This window comes from Macaca mulatta, chromosome 2, assembly GCF_049350105.2.
Source record: "Macaca mulatta isolate MMU2019108-1 chromosome 2, T2T-MMU8v2.0, whole genome shotgun sequence".
Classification (NCBI taxonomy): domain Eukaryota; kingdom Metazoa; phylum Chordata; class Mammalia; order Primates; family Cercopithecidae; genus Macaca; species Macaca mulatta.
This window is the reverse complement of record NC_133407.1, coordinates 182,234,039-182,257,189: the sequence shown is the minus strand read 5'-3', so window position 1 is coordinate 182,257,189 and position 23,151 is coordinate 182,234,039. Positions and strand designations below refer to the sequence as shown.

General features: G+C 35.4%; 1 protein-coding gene across 8 annotated transcripts in view; it reads right to left on the bottom strand.

Annotated features, from left to right (window-relative positions):
* SENP7 (SUMO specific peptidase 7) overlaps positions 1–23,151 on the bottom strand; it is a 204,277-nt gene that overhangs the window by 21,644 nt on the left and 159,482 nt on the right. For all 8 annotated transcript variants that reach the window (XM_028844663.2, XM_015129622.3, XM_015129631.3 and 5 more), the window contains 4 exons: positions 9,437–9,470; positions 5,931–6,110; positions 2,109–2,377; positions 61–194 (listed from right to left, as the gene is read on the bottom strand). In XM_028844663.2, coding sequence (XP_028700496.2) covers positions 61–194; positions 2,109–2,377; positions 5,931–6,110; positions 9,437–9,470 — 617 coding nt within the window. The remainder of the gene's footprint in view (positions 1–60; positions 195–2,108; positions 2,378–5,930; positions 6,111–9,436; positions 9,471–23,151) is intronic.

Below are 23,151 nucleotides of genomic sequence, written 5' to 3'. Positions count from 1 at the left end.
AACACGAATAAAAACTACTAATATGCCCATCTATTACAAACATGCTATGACAGTACATACTTCTGAACAGGTCCAGTGTGCCTGACTTCTCGCCACTCTTCATCTGGATTAGATGTAATAGAAAGGGAGTAGCAACCACTACTTTGCTTCTGCAGGAAGGTGTAAGTAGGCTTGGCTGCATCTGTGTTTGAGGGCTGGCAGAAAGTGGCAAGGAAAATGGTCTCAAACATCGTAACTTTCAAAAGAACAAAGTCAAAACAAAGACTTCTCTTACAAGTCTACTGTAAGAGAAAATGTGACTTTAAAAATCCCTATGAGTCATATCTATACTTTTAGATTTTCTATAGATATAACCAAACTAAAATAATACTTGTGATGAAAAGATACTGTATAAACAATGGTCAAAGATTAACTTGAAGTACTGTTTACAGATATGGACTACAGAATTAAAGAAGAATATAACAATTTTGCAGTTCAAAATGATCAAAAAATGTAATGAATATGAGGAAATAAAATTTAAAAGAAGCTACATTTATAATAATGTAATTCCATTAAATGGAAAATATATAAATATATACAATATAATTAGGATGCAAAATGTTGACATTATACATAGAGATGAAGTCTTATACTTTAACACTAATGGGGCTTTCTAAAGGCCTTTTGAATAAAAGATTAGCCTCTGGCCAAACCTGCGTATGTGCATGCATGTGCACAGGTGTGTAGATGAGTATGCCATAGCTTCTTAATAAATTCTTTTCTTTCTAGAACTATTTGGCAGAGATATACAAGCTACATGTATATTACCAACCGCCTATAAAAATAAACATAGCATTTTAAAACTTACTATTGTTTTCAAGAAAATTTTAGCCTTACAAAAGAGTTGAAAGAAATCAACCTTGCCCAAATTCCCCTAATCTTATCATATACAACCATAATACAATGACCAAAACTAAAAAATTAACACTGGCATAATAGTATTAACTAAACTACAGATTTCATTTTGATTTCACTTTTCCATTAATATCCTTTTTCTGTTACAGGATCCTACAATTCCTTAGTCTTTTCTTGTTTTTCCTGACCTTGATACTTTTTTTTTTTTTTAGACAGAGTCTCGCTCTGTCACCAGGCTGGAGTGCAGTGGCACAATCTCGCTCACTGCAACCTCCACCTCCTGGGTTCAAGCGATTCTCCTGCCTCAGCCCTCCCAGTTGCTGAGGTTATAGGCGCATGCCACCACACCCAGCTAATTTTTGAATTTTTAGTAGAGACAGGGTTTCACCATGTTGGCCAGGATGGTCTTGATCTCTTGATGTCGTGATCCACCCGCCTCGGCCTCCCAAAGTGCTGGGACTACGGGTGTAAGCCACTGCATCCGGCCGACCTTGATACTTCTAAAGAGTACTGGTCAATTATTTTGTAACTGGATTTGTCTCATTTTTCTCTACTGAGATTACATATTATTGGAAAGAATACTGCAGAAGTGATGTGGTACTTCTCAGTGCATGGTATGAAGGGGTGTGTTATGTCAATATGTCTTATTATTGGTGATGTCCATTTTGATAACTTGGTTAAAGTGATGTCTACAAGGTTTCTCCACTGCAAAGTTACTACTTTTCTTTTCATAATTAATACATATTTTATGCTAGAGACTTTGAGATTATGCATATATTTTGTTTCTCTTAAATTTTTACTCATTAAATTTAGCATCCGTCAGTGGACTTTGACTGCAATGATCACAAACAAGTGTTCTACTGGTGGTTTTATATTTCCCTTATTCCTTTTCATTTATTAATTGGATTTTTTCTAAGATATAATTGTCCCGTATCCACCATGTATTATTTATTCATTCATTTACTAACTCAGCTATTTATATAAATATAGATGCATATTTATTTTTTATTTGGTTATAATCCCATGCTGTCCTTACTGATTTTGTTTAACAAATTGTTCCAGCATTGGCAACGGGAGCTCTTTTGGGTTGGTTCCTGTGCCCTTTTCACAAAATTTAGCATTTGAAAGCAGCCTAATATCAATGCATAAATATCAATGAATAAACCCTTCTGAACTTCCCCCTTCTCTGCCGATTATATTAATGACATGCTAACCTGAGATACTGATTTCAGCTTCATTTCTTCAGCAACAGCAACACCAGCAGGGAAAGAGTAAGTTGACGCACAGTAATAATGAATAAAAGAACTTTCTTTTGAAGAGAGGTTCTGAAACAAAGGAAATGCCCGAACCCAAGACAATGGATAAGAAAGTTCTAATTCTCCACTGATTATACTTATTTCCGTCATAATATCTTTCAGCTTCAATTCTTCTCTTTGTGAAACAGGATTGTGTAGTTCAAGGAAAATGAATTCACTAGATTTTGCTACAAAAGGAAAAAATAATTTGTATTAATAGTATTATTTTTCAAGAGGATTATAATAAAAGTAATTATTAATAATAGTAAGGTTGGAATATAACCCCAAGTATTTTGTATTTTAGGTAATAATCAAGGCAAATTAATATCCCAAAAGCAGGCCATTAGTAATCCAGAATCAAAACTCACCATTGGTGGACTCTTGTTCTACTGCACTAAAATGTCACAATAGTACTGATTGCTATACCTGCAGTGCCTGACATTTAGTAATAGTAAACATTTGTTAATGTATGAATGAATGAATGAATATTATTTTTCTCTAGCCTCCTTTATGAATCAATTCTATCAACTAGAAAAGTATTCCAATTAAACACCTCCTACATTTTCTCCTCAGTCATTTCAATGGTGACCTCAAAAGACATTCTCTACCCAGATAATGCTTATAAATGGCTGTTTCTATTTTCCCCACCTTCTCTGCTATTTAATCATGAATTTTCCTACTACAAGTAATTAGGACAGGAAAATAACAAATTTGAAAGTTATAAAATTTAGTTCACTACTTAACATCTTTACTGTGCAGGAGAGTAGGAAAAGGTAGAGGGATCAAACAGGTAAGAAAGAACCTTACTAAATTTGATTGATGTAGTTCTAAACCCAACTCCTTTAGGAGTTTGAGACTAAACAAAGTTGAAAAATATCTCAAGATGTATATATATTATGTAGATAAGTTATAGGTGCATATGGGAAAGTATTCAACTGAATCTTAAAGGAATAATATATACATAAGTAAAGTGAATTTCACTTTTTAGGAACTAAAGAAAAGACTGAAGGCAAAGACTTTCATATTTTATTTAACTTTGCTGCTAATTCTGTCAGAGTTCATTATGATCAAGGGCAAGAAACTCATAAGAAAGGTAGTTGGCCAGGCATGGTGGCTCACACTTATAATATTAAAACTTTGGGAGGCCAAGGCAGGAGGAGAGCTTGAAGCCAGGAGTTTGAGACCAGCCTGAGGAACATATCAAGAGCCCATCCTTGGAAAAAGAGAAAGGAAAAAAAAAAAAAAAAAAGGAGAAGAAAGAAAGAATTTGGGCTTATTTCTGGGTTCTCTATTCTGTTTCATTGGTCTATTTGCCTATTTTTATACCAGTATCACACTGTTTTGGTGATCATGGCCTTATGGTATAGTTTGAAATCAGGTAATCTGATGCCTCCAGATTTGTTCTTTTTGCTTTGTCTTGCTTTGGCTATGCAAGCTCTTTTTTGGTTCTATATGAATTTGAGGATTTTTTTTTCTAGTTCTGTGAAGTATGATGGTGGTATTTTGATGGGAATTGCACTGAATTTGTAGATTGCTTTTGGCAGTATGGTCATTTTCACAATATTTATTCTACCCATCCATGAGCATGGGATGTGTTTCCATTTGTTTGTGTTGTCTATGATTTCTTTCAGCGGTGTTTTGTAGTTTGCCTTGTAGAAGTAAGCTATATTCCTCCTTGGCTAGCTATATTCCTAAGTATTTTATTTTTATTTTTTGCAGCTGTTGTAAAATGGGTTGAGTTCTTGATTTGATTCTCAACTTGGTGGCTGTTGGTGTATAGCAGAGCTACTGATTTGTGTACATTAATTCTGTATCCTGAAACAGTGACAGTTTGACTTCCCCTTTACAGATTTGAATGCTCCAACAAAGCAAACAAAAACAAAGTGGGGAAAGGACACCTTACTTGACAAATGGTGCCGGGTAATTGGCAAGCCACACGTAGGAGAATGAAACTAGAGCCTCATCTCTCACCTTATACAAAAATCAACTCAAAATGGATCAAAGACTTAAATCTAAGACATGGAACTATAAAAACTCTAGAAGATAACATTGGAAAAACCCTTCTAGACATTGGCTTAGGCAAAGATTTCATGACCAAGAACCCAAAAGCAAATGCATAAATAGGTGGGACTTAACTAAAGAGCTTTTGCATGGCAAAAAGAACAGTCAGCAGAGTAAACAGACAACCCACAGAGTGGGAAAAAATGTTCACAATCTAGACATCCAACAAAGGACTAATATTCAGAATCTACAAGGAACTCAAACAAATTAGCAAGAAAAAAACAAACCCATCAAAAAGTGGGCTAAGGACATGAATAGACAATTCTCAAAAGAAGACACACAAATGGCTAATAAACATGAAAAAATGCTCAACATCACTAATGATCAGAGAAATGCAAATCAAAACCACAATGCAATACCACCTTACTCCCACAAGAATGGTCATTATCAAAGAATGAAAAAAATAATAGAAGTTAGTGTGGATACAGTGAAAAGGGAACACTTTTACACTGCTGGTGGGAATGTAAACTAGTACACCCACTATGGAAGAGTGTGGAGATTCCTTAAAGAACTAAAAGTAGAACTACTATTTGATCCAGCAATCCCACTACTGGGTTTCTACCCAGAGGAAAGGAAGTCAATATACAAAAAAGATACTTGCACACACGTTTACAGCAGCACAATTTACAAGCGCAAAAATGTGGAACCAGCCCAAACGCCCATTGATCAATGAGTGGACAAAGAAACTGTGGTACTTATATATGATGGGATACTACTCAGCCATAAAAAGGAATGAATTAATGGCATTCACTGAAACCTGGATAGGACTGGAGACTATTATTCTAAGTGAAATAACTCAGGAATGGAAAACCAATCAGCCCATGTTCTCACTCATAAGTGGGAGCTAAGCTATGATGATGCAAAGGCATAAAAATGATACAATAGGCTTTGGGGACTCAGGGGGAAAGGGTGGGAAGGGGGTGAAGGATAAAAGACTACAAACTAGGTTCAGTGTATACTGTTCAGGTTATGGGTGTACTAATATCTCACAAATTACCACTAAAGAACTTATGTAATCAAATACCACCTGTTTCCCAAAAACCTATGGAAATAAAAACAATTTTTTTAAATAAAAGATTTCAATCCTTTTTAAAAAAAGGAGGAGGAGGGAGGGAAATGAGGAAGGAGGGAGGGAGGAGGGAGGGAGGGAGGAAGGAGGAGGAAGAAAGAAGGAAGAAAGAAGAACAGAAATTGCCAGGCATGGTGCTACACCCCTCTAGTCCCGGCTACTTGGGAGGCTAAGGTGGGAGGATCACATGAGCCCAGGAGTTTGAGGTCATGGGGAGCTATGAACATACCACTGCACTGTAGCCCAGGCAACAGAGTAAGACTGTCTCAGATGAAAAGTAAAGAAGGAAGGAAGGTAGTCAAAGATGACAAATGATTAAAAGATAAGGCATTCCTTTTTTAAGAACTTACAATTTTCAAGGTAAACAATATTTAAGATTTTTTAAGCTATTCTTTTTATTTTAGATGAGAATTTCAATTGGTTGAATACAACTATAAGGAGAAATTACGTGAATTAAATAATCTATCCTAAAATTAAGAAACAAAATTATTTTAACTAAATAAAATCAATTTCAATTCACTGAAATAACATTCTATTAAATTATTTTAGAAAAAACTATTTATAGGACAATTTCAAGTTATCCTGAAATTTAGAAATCATTTTATACTCACATTGCTGGCTTAATACAGAGTGTTCTAATTGGGTCTGAATCTCTTGAAGATAACCCGAAGAGACCCAGAAGAAAAGAATAGCATGACTCCTTTTACTGTGATTATCATCCTTACTTTTCCATAACCCAAACCGCTTTAAATGTGTGGTATCCACTAGCAATGAAATCTCATTCAGCGACACTGAAAGAAATAAAAGATAATAATTTTAAAAATTAATCCATTTAAGAATATACTACTTAAACATTATATGACACTTGTTAATATATTACATTTTTTTAAAAAAGAATTATATAGAAGTTTTTTCAAAAATATATTTCCAGTGCACTTTGCTAACCTTAGCTAAAATGCCCCAAGCAGTGTTATTAAGGTAAAAAAAAATCACGTTACAATTAGGAAGGGCTAAATAATTATTAAATGACAATTAGAGATTTAGTCCCTCACACTACATGATTTCAGTTATAACCAGAGAGGGAAAATTTGAGATTAAATATTCATAGCATAAAAACTGTCTGGAGAGAATGCTCTCCAAGAATTCTGATAATCATTAGCAAAAAGGAAAAAAAAAAAGTCCATCAATGCAGAAAACTAAGCACAGCATAATTCAGAAAATTATGTATTTCCATCCTTTCTATATTGGTCAATACTACATAAACCAAGATTACAAGTGCCATCATAGGCCAATTTCTGCCCATCTTTCTTCTCCTAAGGCATTTGCATTCCACCATACAGATGAGCCACTATCAAAAGAGTCTCAAGAAAATTAAGAGGTTCTGAATGGTCTAAGGAGACATTTCTTTTAAAATTTTTCCAGGTCTTATTTCTCAAAACTTCTCGATGATCATTCTAAATTTAGTCTTTCTCCCTGTTAGGGAGCTAAAGGAATCTCCTCTGAGGACTTTTACTCTTTAATTCAAAGAAACATAAAAAAAAAAAATGATTTAAAGAAGTCCTGAAGGTCACCTAGTTCAACTGCAAGACAGCAAGCAACTGAACTGGAATATAAATATCAGTTAAGCATAAACCCAAGATGGGCACCTAGTTGAAACAAACCTCTTAGTATTCCTCCCAGCATTATTTCCTGGAACTTTGCTACTCAAAGAGTAGTCTAAGCTGAGCTTGTGACATTAGTATCAGCATCATCTGGAAGACTGTTAGAAATGCAGAGTATCAGGCCCCACCTTACATCTACTGAATCAGCGGATCTCAGTTTTACAGCCCACTCCAACCCCGTGATTCATATGAACATATTTTAATATGAAAATGTTTCCATGATGAGTATTTACCAGTCATCTTAATGTTCCCAAGCCAGTCATTCTATTCTTCATACTGTAACTCTTCTATTCTGAAAACTGTCAGTGAAACTGGCAGCAAAGCTTAAATCAAAACCAGGATGAGAGCCCTCAGAATACTACTCAGCATTTCTTTCTCATGAAGCTCACAGCCCCACAGGTACATTTGATACATTTCTTTCTCATGAAGCTCACAGCCCCACAGGTACATTTGATACTATTTCTGTGAAATCTACACAACTATTACTAATCTAATTGCTCTTGGTGTTTAGAATGAAAGCTAAATTTTCTTTAGAAAGACAACTTTAAAAGATTATCTTTAAAAAAAAGGAATTTAACACCATCACGAGAAAAATGTTTACCTCATTACCAAGTCTGCCCCAATATATGGTTTATTCTGTTACAGGTGTATAGCAGATACTGAAAGTGGGAGTTGCCTACCTACTTTTCCATTTCTTCTTCTTCCTCAGTAACGAACCCTAATTTTCAAGATACACAGTTTGGAAAACTCTATTTCCTAGCTTCCTTTACAAATGGGTGTGTGGTCATGACTAGCTGGCTAATAAAATGTAAGCAGAAAAGGTTATGTAGCATGGACATCCAAGAAGTCTCCTTAAAAGGGCTAGAGATTGGTAGCATGTGCTCCGTTTACGGTTTTCCCCTTCCTACTGCTTTCTGTCTAAAATACCAACACGATGATGGAGTATGGGCTACAATAATGGCCATGAGACAAACTTGAGGATGCAAGTCGTGTGTCAGGAATGACAGAATAGAAAAATGCAACTCATGTGTCAGGGTCATGTGCCCCCCGATGATGAAGGAAACGTCACATCAGTTCAGATTACTTCTGGATTTCTTTTATGTGAAGCAAAAATAAAATATTTTCTTTATGCCATTGTTACTAACAGCCAAACATAATTAAGACCTAATATAAATATGGATAAATCAATTTTTTCTGCAGCCGCATAGAAAAAGAGGAAACATTTAGACCCTCAGGTTCCCACCTACAAAAACCTTTTATACATATGCTTTGTTTTAAAAAGATTTATGGGAACTTGGACAGGATTTGAGGAAGAAGACTAATATTTTCTTCTTCCATTATAAAATTATAAACCTATTACCACTGAAGAGAGTATTTTTCCACAATTTACAATAAAATTTGTCTTTTAAAAATTATATGCAATAGAAAAGTTATAAAACAAGAAAGCAATATTATAAATATTAACTATGAAAATCTAAAATATCATTTTTGATGTTTGTATCACAAGAATTTGAGAGGTAGCTCTCTCTGTTACCCAGGCCTTTAACTATAAATTGTAGTGCTATCTTTTCTGAAATTATTATCCCCTTTTAAAATCATATGACTTTTTTTGTATCTTCTACAGAACAAATATTACATTATTCCTTAATAATTTATTGGTATTTCCTAGTTAGGACTATCAATATACTTATTCTGTGCCTTTTATATTCTTAATAATTAAGATATAGTAAGCAATCAAATTATTAGAACAATTATCACAACATAGTTTTGGATTCTGTACATAAAGTATCTGTGGAATCCAACTAAATCCAACGAATCCAACTAAAGCTACTCTGATAGCATCTCCAATCATGGAACAGAAGCCTCCTCTTCTCTAATTCCTATCTGTGCCGTTTGTGTGTTTTTCTTCCTTGTTCTTTTTATAATTCATTATATAAAAGGATTATCCTCTATTGTTTACTGGTTTTCTTAGTGTCATAATTTATTCTGAAAGGTTTTCAGTTGGGAAGAGAATGAGAAAATGGTGTGAGTCTCTATAAGTTACAGGTACATTTTCCAGTCTACTTTCCCTTACTCAGATACGCAATTGTATAAAATTCTCTTGCCCTGTATGCAAAAATATTTTACATGTTTGTGTGCAATATTAAACATTTTCCTTATGCTTCTTTTCTTATAGTTACTGCTACCCATTTTTATATATACCAAAATATTCTTGTTATCTATCAAAACTGTATTTCTGTTAATCCCAAGAAATCACCATGAATCCTTTAATATTGTTTGATTTACAGTCATTAAAACAATAGCATACTATTTTCAGAGCAAGTTTATTATAAAACATTTTTACTCCATTTGGAATTGCTAAAAAATATTAAGGTAAAAAAATATTAAACTTAGTTTTACTTAAATTTATACTAAGAACTATAGTAAAAAGACAAGGTCATAAGAGAATAACTTACCTTGAAATGGGATCTTAATATATTTTTTTGTGATCTGAAGAAAAAATTAAAAGGCAAACAATGAATGATCACTCAAAATGTGTTACTATTCAAATCACAAGTACATATTCAAAGTCTACACTATAAGTGTTCAAGCCTTTTTATCAATAAGCCAATAAAATATTTCATTACAAAGACTTAGTTTTATGGAAGTTTTAAGAACCCCATGTACTTTAATTCTCAATATGCTAATTTACAAAAACCAGTAAGACTAATAAATATATTTTTCAAAATATTTTCTGAAAATGTAAACACTAAAATAAAGCCCAGAAGAAACTACCAAGAGACCTCTAAGTAGCAGTGACTCTGGTAAATATAAATATTCCATAAAACAGAGTTTGATTTTTGGCTTTGCTGACTCAGCAGCTGATGATGGTTCCTTTGGTGATGAACTCACACTAACCAAACTCACAAGAAACTGCTAAACAAACCAAAACGCCAACATATTATATTATTTATAACGAGAAATTAAAATTGTCCAAAGGCTTGTGTCCCACCTGATGTGAGCATTCTGTTTCTGTACCAAAACTATCAATTATAATTTTAAAAGCTGCTTTTACCACATAAAAGCAGAACTAGAAAAATCAGTTGTTTAACATGAAATGGCTACAAAAGTCATAGATCCAACTTCATTCACAACAGTGATCCACCTGTCAAAATGGTAACGTAAATTAAGTCCCTAAGCCAGAACACCCTCTTTCCTGGATGACTTTTAGGTGGGCACCACCACCGTCCGCATTCCTAGCATTCATCTTTCTTTGTTTCATGTTATGAATTCCCTTCCAACTGAGGTTCTTGCTCTTTCTACTCCTTCTGTCCCAGGACACTTATTTTCTCTAGGTACCTTTTGTAGGTATCTGACTTCCTTAAGAGTTGCTTTTATAATAGCGTTGTGGAGCACCTAGCCAAATCTTCCATGTACTATCTAAAACAGACTTCTGCTTTTTTGTTTTTCCATTAATGTCAAATGAATTTGTACCTATTTATTTATTCTTTGGTTAAGTTTTGTCGTTGTTCAATACACTTTGTTGATCAAATCAGGTATGGTCTGTGAGCACAAAACAAAATCAAAATGTTCTCGGTAAGTGAGCTCCATATAAGTATCAAACAATGTTCAGTGAAACCACAGGTTTATTTTTACTCCATTTATTTTCCAATTTAAAAATTATTTCATCTTGTCCTTTCACAAATATAAAACCCTATATTTCATAAGGTAAGTCAGCCACTAAAACAAAATAGATCATAATTAGCTAAAAGCTGAGCTTGGAATTAAAATCCTGCCTCTGTTGTCTCTACCACTTACACAAGTAATAAGTATGTAAACTTAGGTAACTTACGAACTTCTTCCAGCTTTAGTAAGACCCTTAATCAAGGGGAGCTGTTATCATTAGACGCTAGCATCTGATCAAGAATGTTATATAATTTAATCAAAATCTAATTATTGTTACTTTCACATAACTGCCACCATATTTAATGTATACTGTCCCTTTCCAAACTCTTTCTGGCATATTTCACAGGGTCTTTAATCCTATAAAATATATCTTGGCAAACGTAAATTATTAGTACTAAAAAATAAACAGAAGCAGTATTTGTCTTTCAGAATTTGCACAGCCATGACTTCCAAATTATAAAGTAGAAGTCGTACATCTGTATGTCCCCATCCGCTACTTACTACACTATTCTCTCACTTTTCCCCATCAAGTGCTCGGGAGCTATCAAACTTTTCTACTTGGCAAGGATCTGATATTCATTTATATCTCTGAATAATGACTAACAGGTTACCTCTGCAGAGTTAAAACCCTACTCCAAGCAGACTTAACTCCTGGATTTAAAAATAAGAAAAATTTTGTGGCAGTAAGGTAAACCTAGTTCTCTGAAATCATACCAACTTTGTTTAAACTTAAGAATAAAGCTAATAATAAAAGCTATTTTATAATTTCTTACAATAGCTAGTACAGTTATCTGAATATAGTATTACTTAATTTCTCATACTAACAACAAAGATTTTTAAGAAAGACAATGTTTACATTTATTGCAGCATTTGCTACACTTAAAAAAACAACTTAAGTGTCTAACTATAGAAACATGTCTATAATTTATGTAATAATTTCCAGCCATAAGTATTTTTCTAATTCAGCTAAATTGTAACTACTGTGAGAGTGAGAACAGTGTCTCCAGTGTCTACAATAATTCTAAGGTGGTCACTGAATGTATGGAGAATAAATGAATTTAATTATCTATGTCTTTATCCACCAAAAAAGAAAAAAAAAGTTCTTTAATTTGTTACAGTGCATCCTGAACTGTCTGAAAAAGAATATACATAAAAACCTGAAATTTTTACCTTTTTCCCTTTTTTAGGTTATTCATTACACTTAAAAAAAATTTAATTGCTTATGTTCTCTCCATCATAACTGTCTTAATTTTTGTAGAATCCTTCTCAGCTTTTGTTTGCATGCATATATTTACTTTGATTTACTAAATCACTTTCCCATAATTAAACATTTAAGTTTTTAATCTAAGAAATGTTCCAGCAAACATAAATAAAATTTTTTAACTTTTATTTTAGGTTCAGGGGTACATGTACAGGTCTGTTATACATGTAAACCTGTGTCACAGGGGTTTGTTGTACAGACTGTTTTGTAGCCCAGGTATTAAGCCTAGTACTCGGTAGTTATTTTTTCTGCTCTTCTCCCTCCTCCCACCTTCAAGTAGGCTCCAGACTCTGTTACTCTCTTCTTTGTCTCCATGAGTTTTCATCATTTAGCTCCCACTTATAACTGAGAATATGCGGTATTTGGTTGTCTGTTCCTATGTTAGTTTGCTAAGGATAACGGCCTCCAGCTCTATCCACATTCCTGGAAAAGACATGATCTTATTCTTTTTTTAGCTGCATATATGCACTACATTTTCTTTATCCAATCTGTCATTGATGGGCACTTAGGTTGATTCCATGTGTTTCCTATTATGAATAGTGCTGCAATTCACATGCATATGTCTTTATGGTAGAATGACTTATATTTGTCTGGGCATAATACCAGTAATGGGATTGCTGGGTTGAATGGCAATTCTGTTTTTAGCTCTTTGAGGAATCGCCACATTACAGTCCACAATGATTGAACTAATTTGCACCCCCACCAACAACGTGTAAGTCCTCCCTTTTCTCTGCAACCTCACCATCATCTGTTATTGACTTTTTAACAATAGCCATTCTGACTGGTATGAGATGGTATTTCACTGTGGTTTTGATTCGGATTTCTCTAATGATCAGTGATACTGAGCTTTTTTTCATCTGTTTCTTGGCCACATGTATATCTTTGGAAAAGTGTCTGCTCACATCCCTTATCCACTTTTTCATAGGGTTGTTTGTTTTTTTACTGCAAATTTAATTTCCTTATAGATGCTAGATATTAGACCTTTGTCAGATGCCTACTTCGCAAATATTTCCTCCCATTCTGTAGGTTGTCTGTTTACTCTGTTGATAGTTTCTCCTTTTTTTCATTTTTTTATTATACTTTAAGTTTTAGGGTACATGTGCACAATGTGCAGGTTTGTTACATATGTATACATGTGCCATGATAGTCTCTTTTGCTGTGTAGAAGTTCTTTAGTTTAACTAGATTCCATTTGTCAATTTTTGGTTTTGTTGTGATTTTGACATCCTCCTCATGAAATATTTGCCTGTGCCTATACTGAGAATGATATTGCCTAGGTTGTCTTCCAGGGTTTTTATAGTTTTGGGTTTTACATTTAAGTCTCTAATCCATCTTGAGCTGATTTTTGTGTATGGTATAAGGAAGGGGCCCAGCTTCAGTCTTTTGCATATGGCTAGCCAGTTATCTTAGCACCATTTGTTGAACAGTGAGTGCTTTCCCCATTGCTTGTTTTTGTCTGCTTTGCCAAAGATCAGATGGTCATAGGTATGCAGCTTTATTTCCAGGCTCTATATTCTGTTCCATCGACCTATGTGTCTGTTTTTGTACCAGTACCATACTGTTTTGGTTACTGTAGCCCTATAGCATAGTTTGAAGTTGGGTAACATGATGTCTCCAGCTTTGTTCCTTTTGCTTAGGATTCCCTTGGCAATCAGGCTTCTTTTTTTGGTTCCATATGAATTTTAAAATAGTTTTTCATATTTCTATGAAGAATGTCATTGATAATTTGATAGGAATAGCACTGAATCTATAAACTGCTTTGGGCAGGATGGTCATTTCAATTATATTGATTTTTCCTATCCATGAACACAGAATGTTTCTCCATTTGCTTGTGTCATCTGATTTCTCTGAGCAGTGTTTTGCAGTTCTCATTGTAGAGCTCTCTCACCTCCCTGGTTAGCTGTATTCATAGGTATTTTATTCATTTTGTGGCAACTGTGAATGGGATTGTGTTCCTGATTTGGCTTTTGGCTTTGTTGCTGTTGGTGTATAGGAGTGCTAGTGATTTTTTTTTAATGTACTGAATTTTATTACATAAAAGTACAATTAGTAAAATAATATATTAATTTATTTGAATATACTTTTAACTATAATTAATCATTTATTCCTCTCACTATAACGTTGAGAAGTATTACTCTGAACACCTACCTTATACAATACTTAACATAAGTTAACTACAAAGAGCCTCTCCACTTACATTTTCATCATGCATCTTACATTTTAATGTCCTTATTTTTTCATAGAACAGGTCATAAATAATGCCCAACTAACAAAAAAGAATCTCTAATATCTCTAATGCAGCAACAATTGATCACATGCTTTCACATGTGAATACAATAGGAATAAAATAACAGCATAAAGTAATTTGAAAGCTGTATTACATCATTACTCACTTTTCAAAAAAATTTTTTCAAGGAAACAAGTATACTTTCAATGTAATTACAATGCTTCAAAAAATCTACTCCCTTTAAAGTTATATACAAATAATTTATCTAACAACTTTAGTTGTAGGTAGTTTTTATACTCAACACTCTGATTTAGTGTAATGTGTGAAGTGTCAGTACCTTATTCTACTTTAAATTCTTTGATATTTACATAGAATCAATTTTGAATTAAATATTTTTTCATATTTATTGCATCTGCAAAAATATTTTTTAGTATAAACTCTCTGGTGTTTTCTAAGCTGTAATTTTTGGAAAAAAAAAAAAAAGTGTTTCCAAATTCATTACATTTGCAGGACTCTTCTCCAATATAAATTCCCTGATGTTGAACAAAGCTTGAGCAACTGCTTTAGGGTTTTCCTCTAGTACAAAATGTGTGCAATAAGATCTGTGATACAAGTAAAGGTACTACAACCCACAACCCCCTTTATATTTGTAATGGTTGTCTTCAGAATAAATACTCTTCTTCACTTTAAAGGCTTATATTTTCTGAAAGAATTTTTGACAGTAATTGCACTTTTAATGCTTTTATTAACTATGAATCTTCTTTTTGTTTCTTTTTTTGAGACGGAGTTTTGCTCTGTCGCCCAGGCTGGAGTGCAACGGTGCGATCTCGACTCACTGCAACATCCGCCTCCTGGGTTCAAGTGATTCTCCTGCCTCAGCCTCCCGAGTAGCTGGGACAACAGGCATGCCCCACCACGCCCAGTCAATGCTTGCATTCTCAGTAGAGACAAGGTTTCACCATGTTGGCCAGGCGGGTCTCGAACTCCTGACCTCAGGTGATCCACCCACCTTGGCCTCCCAAAGTGCTGGGATTACAGGCATGAGCCACCTCGAGAAGTGGCATAGCCTGGACACTGCACAGTGGAATTTATATAGGGATGTGATGTTAGAGAACTACAGAAACCTGTTCTTCCTTGGTATTGTTGTCTCTAAGCCAGACCTGATCACCTGTCTGGAGCAAAGGAAAAAACCTTTGACTACGAAGAGACATAAGACGATTGTCAAACCCCCAGTTACATGTTCTCATTTTGTCCAAGACCTTTGGCCAGAGAAGAGCATAAAAGATTCTTTCCAAAAAGTGATACTGAGAAGATATGAAAAATGTGGACATGACAATTTGCAGTTAAAAAAAGGCTGTAAAAGTGTGGATGAGTTTACATAAGGTGCACAAAAGCGGTTATAATGGACTTAACCAATGTTTGACAACTACCTAGAGAAAAGTATTTCAATGTGATAAGTATGTGAAAGTCTTTCATAAATTTTCAAATTCAAACAGATATAAGACAAGACACACTGGGGGGGGGGGGGACTTTTAAATGTAAAGAATGTGGCAAAGCTTTTAACCAGTCCTCAACCCTTACTACACATAAGAAAATTCATACTGGAGAGAAACGTTACAGATGTGAAGAATCTGGCAAAGCCTTTAAGCTGCCCTCTAACCTTACTACATGTAAGATAATTCATACTGGAGGCCGGGTGCGGTGGCTCATGCCTGTAATCCCAGCACTTTGGGAGGCTGAAGCAGGTGGATCACGAGGTCAGGAGATCGAGGCCATCCTGGCTAACATGGTGAAACCCCGTCTCTACTAAACATAAAAAAAATCAGCTAGGCATGGTGTCGGGCGCCTGTAGTCCCAGCTACTCAGGCAGCTGAGGCAGGAGAATGGCGTGAACCCGGGAGGCGGAGCTTGCAGTGAGCCGAGACCGTACCACTGCACTCCAGCCTGGGCAACAGAGCAAGACTCCGTCTCAAAAAAAAAAAAAAAAAAAAAAAAAGGTAATTCATACTGGAGAGAAACCCGACAGATGTAGAGAATGTGGCAAAGCTTTTAACCACCCCTCAACCCTTTGTTCACATAAGAAAATTCATACTGGAAAGAAACTATACAAGTATGATAAATGTGGCAAAGCCTTCATTTCATCCTCAATCCTTATTTAACATGATATAATTCATACTGGAGAGAAACCCTACAAATGCGAAGAATGTGGCAAAGTTTTTAACTGTTCCTCAAACCCTACTATACATAAGATAATTCATACTGGAGATATACCCTACAAATGTGATCAATGTGGCAAAACTTACACCTGGTTTAGTCAAGCCTCAGTAAATGTAAGAGAACTCATCCTGGAGAGAAACCTTACAAATGTGAAGAATGTGGCAAAGCTTTTAACCGGTCCTCAGCCCTTAATAAACATAAAAGAATTCATATTGGACAGGAACCCTACATAGTAAATAATGTGGCAAATCTTTTAAATGTTCCTCAACGCTTAATAAGCATAAGATAATTTACACTGGAGAGAAACTCTATAAATGTGATGAAGGTGGGAAAACCTTTAACCAGCCCTCAACTCTCACTAAATATGAGAATTTATATGGAACATAAACCCTACAAATATAAAGAATGTGACAAAGCTTTTTAAAGAAGTTCTCAACCCTTATTACACATAATTCATACTGGACAGAAACTCTACAAGTGTAAAGAACATGGCAAAGCCTACAAGAAGTTCTCAATTCTTTTTTTTTTTTTTTTTTTGAGACAGAGTTTTGCTCTTATCACCCAGGCTGGAGTGCAATGGTGTGATTTCGGCTCACTGCAACCTCCGCCTCCTGGGTTCAAGCCATTCTCCTGCCTCGGCCTTCCGAGTAGCTGGGATTGCAGGTGCCCACCACCACACCTGGCTAATTTTTGTGTTTTTAGGAGAGATGGGGTTTCACCTTCTTGGCCATGCTAGTCTTGAACTCCTGACCTCAGATGATCTACTCGCCTCAGTCTCCTAAAGTGCTGGGATCACAGGCATGAGCCACCATGCCTAGTCATAAGTTCTCAATTCTTAAGAGACATGGTGATAATATATGCTGAAGAGGAACCCTACAAACCTGAAAGATGTGACGGTGCTTTTACCAACACCTCCAACTTGTCAATACATTAAAAAAAAAAAAAATTATACTAGTGTGAAACCCTAGAAATGTACAAAATGTGACAAAGCCTTTATATGGTTGCCACACTTGATTGTAGATTGTAGGTAAGATAATTCATACTGGTAAAACTCCTACAAGTGTGAAGAATGTGGCAAAACTTTTAATCAGTGCTTACACCTTATTTCACAGGAAAGCTATTACCCTTGAGAAAAGTTGTACAAACATAAAGAATATGGAAAAGTCATTAATGCTAGTGATTTTTGTACATTGATTTTGTGTCCTGAAACTTTGCTGAAGTTGTTTATCAGCTGAAGGAGCTTTTGGGCAGAGATCCTATTATCTAGAATATATATATATATATATATATATAATCCAGACATAGAATCATTCTCATCTGCAAACAGGGATAGTTTGACTTCCTCTCCTCCAATTTTTTTTTTTTTTTAATTTATTTATTATTATTATACTTTAAGTTGTAGGGTACATGTGCATAACGTGCAGGTTTGTTACATATGTATACTTGTGCCATGTTGCTGTGCTGCACCCATCAACTCGTCATTTACATCAGGTATAACTCCCAATGCAATCCCTCCCCCCTCCCCCCTCCCCATGATAGGCCCCGGTGTGTGATGTTCCCCTTCCTGAGTCCGAGTGATCTCATTGTTCAGTTCCCACCTATGAGTGAGAACATGCGGTGTTTGGTTTTCTGTTCTTGTGATAGTTTGCTAAGAATGATGGTTTCCAGCTGCATCCAAGTCCCTACAAAGGACTCAAACTCATCCTTTTTTATGGCTGCATAGTATTCCATGGTGTATATGTGCCACATTTTCTTAATCCAATCTGTCACTGATGGACATTTGGGTTGATTCCAAGTCTTTGCTATTGTGAATAGTGCTGCAATAAACATACGTGTGCATGTGTCTTTATAGCAGCATAATTTGTAATCCTTTGGGTATATACCCAGTAATGGGATGGCTGGGTCATACGGTACATCTAGTTCTAGATCCTTGAGGAATCGCCATACTGTTTTCCATAATGGTTGAACTAGTTTACAATCCCACCAACAGTGTAAAAGTGTTCCTATTTCTCCACATCCTCTCCAGCACCTGTTGTTTCCTGACTTTTTAATGATTGCCATTCTAACTGGTGTGAGATGGTATCTCATGGTGGTTTTGATTTGCATTTCTCTGATGGCCAGTGATGATGAGCATTTTTTCATGTGTCTGTTGGCTGTATGAATGTCTTCTTTTGAGAAATGTCTGTTCATGTCCTTTGCCCACTTTTTGATGGGGTTGTTTGTTTTTTTCTTGTAAATTTGTTTGAGTTCTTTGTAGGTTCTGGATATTAGCCCTTTGTCAGATGAGTAGATTGCAAAAATTTTCTCCCATTCTGTAGGTTGCCTGTTCACTCTGATGGTAGTGTCTTTTGCTGTGCAGAAGCTCTTTAGTTTAATGAGATCCCATTTGTCAATTTTGGCTTTTGCTGCTGTTGCTTTTGGTGTTTTAGACATGAAATCTTTGCCCATGCCTATGTCCTGAATGGTACTACCTAGGTTTTCCTCTAGGATTTTTATGGTATTAGGTCTAACATTTAAGTCTCTAATCCATCTTGAATTAATTTTCGTATAAGGAGTAAGGAAAGGATCCAGTTTCAGCTTTCTACTTATGGCTAGCCAATTTTCCCAGCACCATTTATTAAATAGGGAATCCTTTCCCCATTTCTTGTTTCTCTCAGGTTTGTCAAAGATCAAATGGCTGTAGATGTGTGGTATTATTTCTGAGGACTCTGTTCTGTTCCATTGGTCTATATCTCTGTTTTGGTACCAGTACCATGCTGTTTTGGTTACTGTAGCCTTGTAGTATAGTTTGAAGTCAGGTAGCGTGATGCCTCCAGCTTTGTTCTTTTGGCTTAGGATTGTCTTGGAGATGCGGGCTCTTTTTTGGTTCCATATGAACTTTAAAGCAGTTTTTTCCAATTCTGTGAAGAAACTCATTGGTAGCTTGATGGGGATGGCATTGAATCTATAAATTACCTTGGGCAGTATGGCCATTTTCACAATATTGATTCTTCCTATCCATGAGCATGGTATGTTCTTCCATTTGTTTGTGTCCTCTTTGATTTCACTGAGCAGTGGTTTGTAGTTCTCCTTGAAGAGGTCCTTTACATCCCTTGTCAGTTGGATTCCTAGGTATTTGATTCTCTTTGAAGCAATTGTGAATGGAAGTTCATTCCTGATTTGGCTCTCTGTTTGTCTGTTACTGGTGTATAAGAATGCTTGTGATTTTTGCACATTAATTTTGTATCCTGAGACTTTGCTGAAGTTGCTTATCAGCTTAAGGAGATTTTGGGCTGAGACAATGGGGTTTTCTAAATATACAATCATGTCATCTGCAAACAGGGACAATTTGACTTCTTCTTTTCCTAACGGAATACCCTTGATTTCTTTCTCTTGCCTGATTGCCCTAGCCAGAACTTCCAACACTATGTTGAATAGGAGTGGTGAGAGAGGGCATCCCTGTCTTGTGCCAGTTTTCAAAGGGAATTTTTCCAGTTTTTGCCCGTTCAGTATGATATTGGCTGTGGGTTTGTCATAAATAGCTCTTATTATTTTGAGGTACGTTCCATCAATACCGAATTTATTGAGCGTTTTTAGCATGAAGGGCTGTTGAATTTTGTCAAAAGCCTTCTCTGCATCTATTGAGATAATCATGTGGTTCTTGTCTTTGGTTCTGTTTATATGCTGGATTATGTTTATTGATTTGCAAATGTTGAACCAGCCTTGCATCCCAGGGATGAAGCCCACTTGATCATGGTGGATAAGCTTTTTGATGTGTTGCTGAATCCGGTTTGCCAGTATTTTATTGAGGATTTTTGCATCGATGTTCATCAGGGATATTGGTCTAAAATTCTCTTTTTTTGTTGTGTCTCTGCCAGGCTTTGGTATCAGGATGATGTTGGCCTCATAAAATGAGTTAGGGAGGATTCCCTCTTTTTCTATTGATTGGAATAGTTTCAGAAGGAATGGTACCAACTCCTCTTTGTACCTCTGGTAGAATTCAGCTGTGAATCCATCTGGTCCTGGACTTTTTTTGGTTGGTAGGCTATTAATTGTTGCCTCAATTTCAGAGCCTGCTATTGGTCTATTCAGGGATTCAACTTCTTCCTGGTTTAGTCTTGGAAGAGTGTAAGTGTCCAGGAAATTATCCATTTCTTCTAGATTTTCCAGTTTATTTGCGTAGAGGTGTTTATAGTATTCTCTGATGGTAGTTTGTATTTCTGTGGGGTCGGTGGTGATATCCCCTTGATCATTTTTAATTGCGTCGATTTGATTCTTCTCTCTTTTCTTCTTTATTAGTCTGGCTAGTGGTCTGTCAATTTTGTTGATCTTTTCAAAAAACCAACTCCTGGATTCATTGATTTTTTGGAGGGTTTTTTGTGTTTCTATCTCCTTCAGTTCTGCTCTGATCTTAGTTATTTCTGCCTTCTGCTAGCTTTCGAATGTGTTTGCTCTTGCTTCTCTAGTTCTTTTAATTGCGATGTTAGAGTGTCAATTTTACATCTTTCCTGCTTTCTCTTGTGGGCATTTAGTGCTATAAATTTCCCTCTACACACTGCTTTAAATGTGTCCCAGAGATTCTGGTATGTTGTATCTTTGTTCTCATTGGTTTCAAAGAACATCTTTATTTCTGCCTTCATTTCGTTATGTACCCAGTAGTCATTCAGGAGCAGGTTGTTCAGTTTCCATGTAGTTGAGCGGTTTTGATTGAGTTTCTTAGTCCTGAGTTCTAGTTTGATTGCACTGTGGTCTGAGAGACAGTTTGTTATAATTTCTGTTCTTGTACATTTGCTGAGGAGTGCTTTACTTCCAATTACGTGGTCAATTTTGGAGTAAGTATGATGTGGTGCTGAGAAGAATGTATATTCTGTTGATTTGGGGTGGAGAGTTCTATAGATGTCTATTAGGTCTGCTTGCTGCAGAGATGAGTTCAATTCCTGGATATCCTTGTTAACTTTCTGTCTCGTTGATCTGTCTAATGTTGACAGTGGAGTGTTGAAGTCTCCCATTATTATTGTATGGGAGTCTAAGTCTCTTTGTAAGTCTCTAAGGACTTGCTTTATGAATCTGGGTGCTCCTGTATTGGGTGCATATATATTTAGGATAGTTAGCTCTTCCTGTTGAATTGATCCCTTTACCATTATGTAATGGCCTTCTTTGTCTCTTTTGATCTTTGATGGTTTAAAGTCTGTTTTATCAGAGACTAGTATTGCAACCCCTGCTTTTTTTTGTTCTCCATTTGCTTGGTAAATCTTCCTCCATCCCTTTATTTTGAGCCTATGTATGTCTCTGCGTGTGAGATGGGTCTCCTGAATACAGCAGACTGATGGGTCTTGACTCTTTATCCAGTTTGCCAGTCTGTGTCTTTTAATTGGAGCATTTAGTCCATTTACATTTAAGGTTAATATTGTTATGTCCTCTCCTCCAATTTGAACATACTTTATTTCTTTCTCTTGCCTGATGGCCCTGGCCAGGACTTCTGACAATTAATTTTTAGGACCACTTTACAACACTTCTTGAATATTTGCAGTCCCCTACTATTTGTAATAGTAAAACATTGGGACAATTTGAAATGACCAACAATTAAAAATTTTTAAAGACAACCCAAATATCCCAAAATAAGTGGAAGAATTAAATTAATGAAATTATGGTAAGTGACAAAATAGTACATATTATGTAATATCCCTTTGTTTTAATGTATCTATATATGCATGAAAAATATGCAATGATATATACTATACAGTGAGTGGCAGCTGTCTCTAAATAGGCAAGATTATATGTGTTTGTAATATTGTTCCTTGACTAATCTGTTTGTGGTTTTTTGCTTGATCTTGGTTTTTGAGCGTAACATGCCCACCTGACTGTGTAATAATAATTAATACATTAATTAATAGAAAGTCCACTGTTGAATACTTATATTGGATTTTCCTCCCCACTGGCTAATTACTCTCACATATTTAGATTATCCAACTTTTTGCCATTACAAAGAATTCAACAGAAATAACTGGGTAAGCCTGAATTAAAATAATAAAGTAAAATAGGGGAGAAAATCCTGAAAAATGAATAACATTCCTTAAAGAAAAAGAATTGCAAAATCACCCCAGACATGCCCAAATCAGTAAAAACCAGTGGCCAAAAAAATATTAATTTTAAATCAATTCATTCTTGAGCTTTCAAAGCAATGTTGACTACATCACAAACTACTATTATTTGCAGTTTCCAGAATTTAGGATTAGGTCTTTGTCTGCATGGCTACCAAGTAAACAACAGGTACTTCATGTCTTATTAATTTGCTGTTTTCTCTGTGAAGCCTTTCCTGATTCCTCCAGACACTGACAGATATCCATTGCCATATGCACCCTTCTTGTACATACTTCTGTTTTACATTTTACCATAATATAAAGTAAATATGTGTCTGTCGCTTCCATTGGATTAAAAGTTCTCTGAAAGCAGAAACCATATCTTAGCATTTTTATATTCTCTGCCCTATCCCTAACACAGTGAAATATTAATGAAACTGCTATAAAAAATGCCTGAGTTACTAAATCTGACACAGTCATTTCGACAAACATTTAAGTAGATATATGGAAGGTATAAAAGGAACTAAAACTGTGGCTCTTCACCATAAGAAGCTTAAAAGGTTAATGGAGAAGTTTATACAAGAATATAAGTAATTATAAAACACACAGAATAAATCTTAGAAGTACAAATCAAGTGTTACAAGTGTACAGCAAAGGGCGAAGTTAATTCTGTCTGAAAAGGAGGGATCAGGGAAAGTTTCCTGGAAGAGTCAGTATATCAGAGAAGCTTTAAAAGATGATT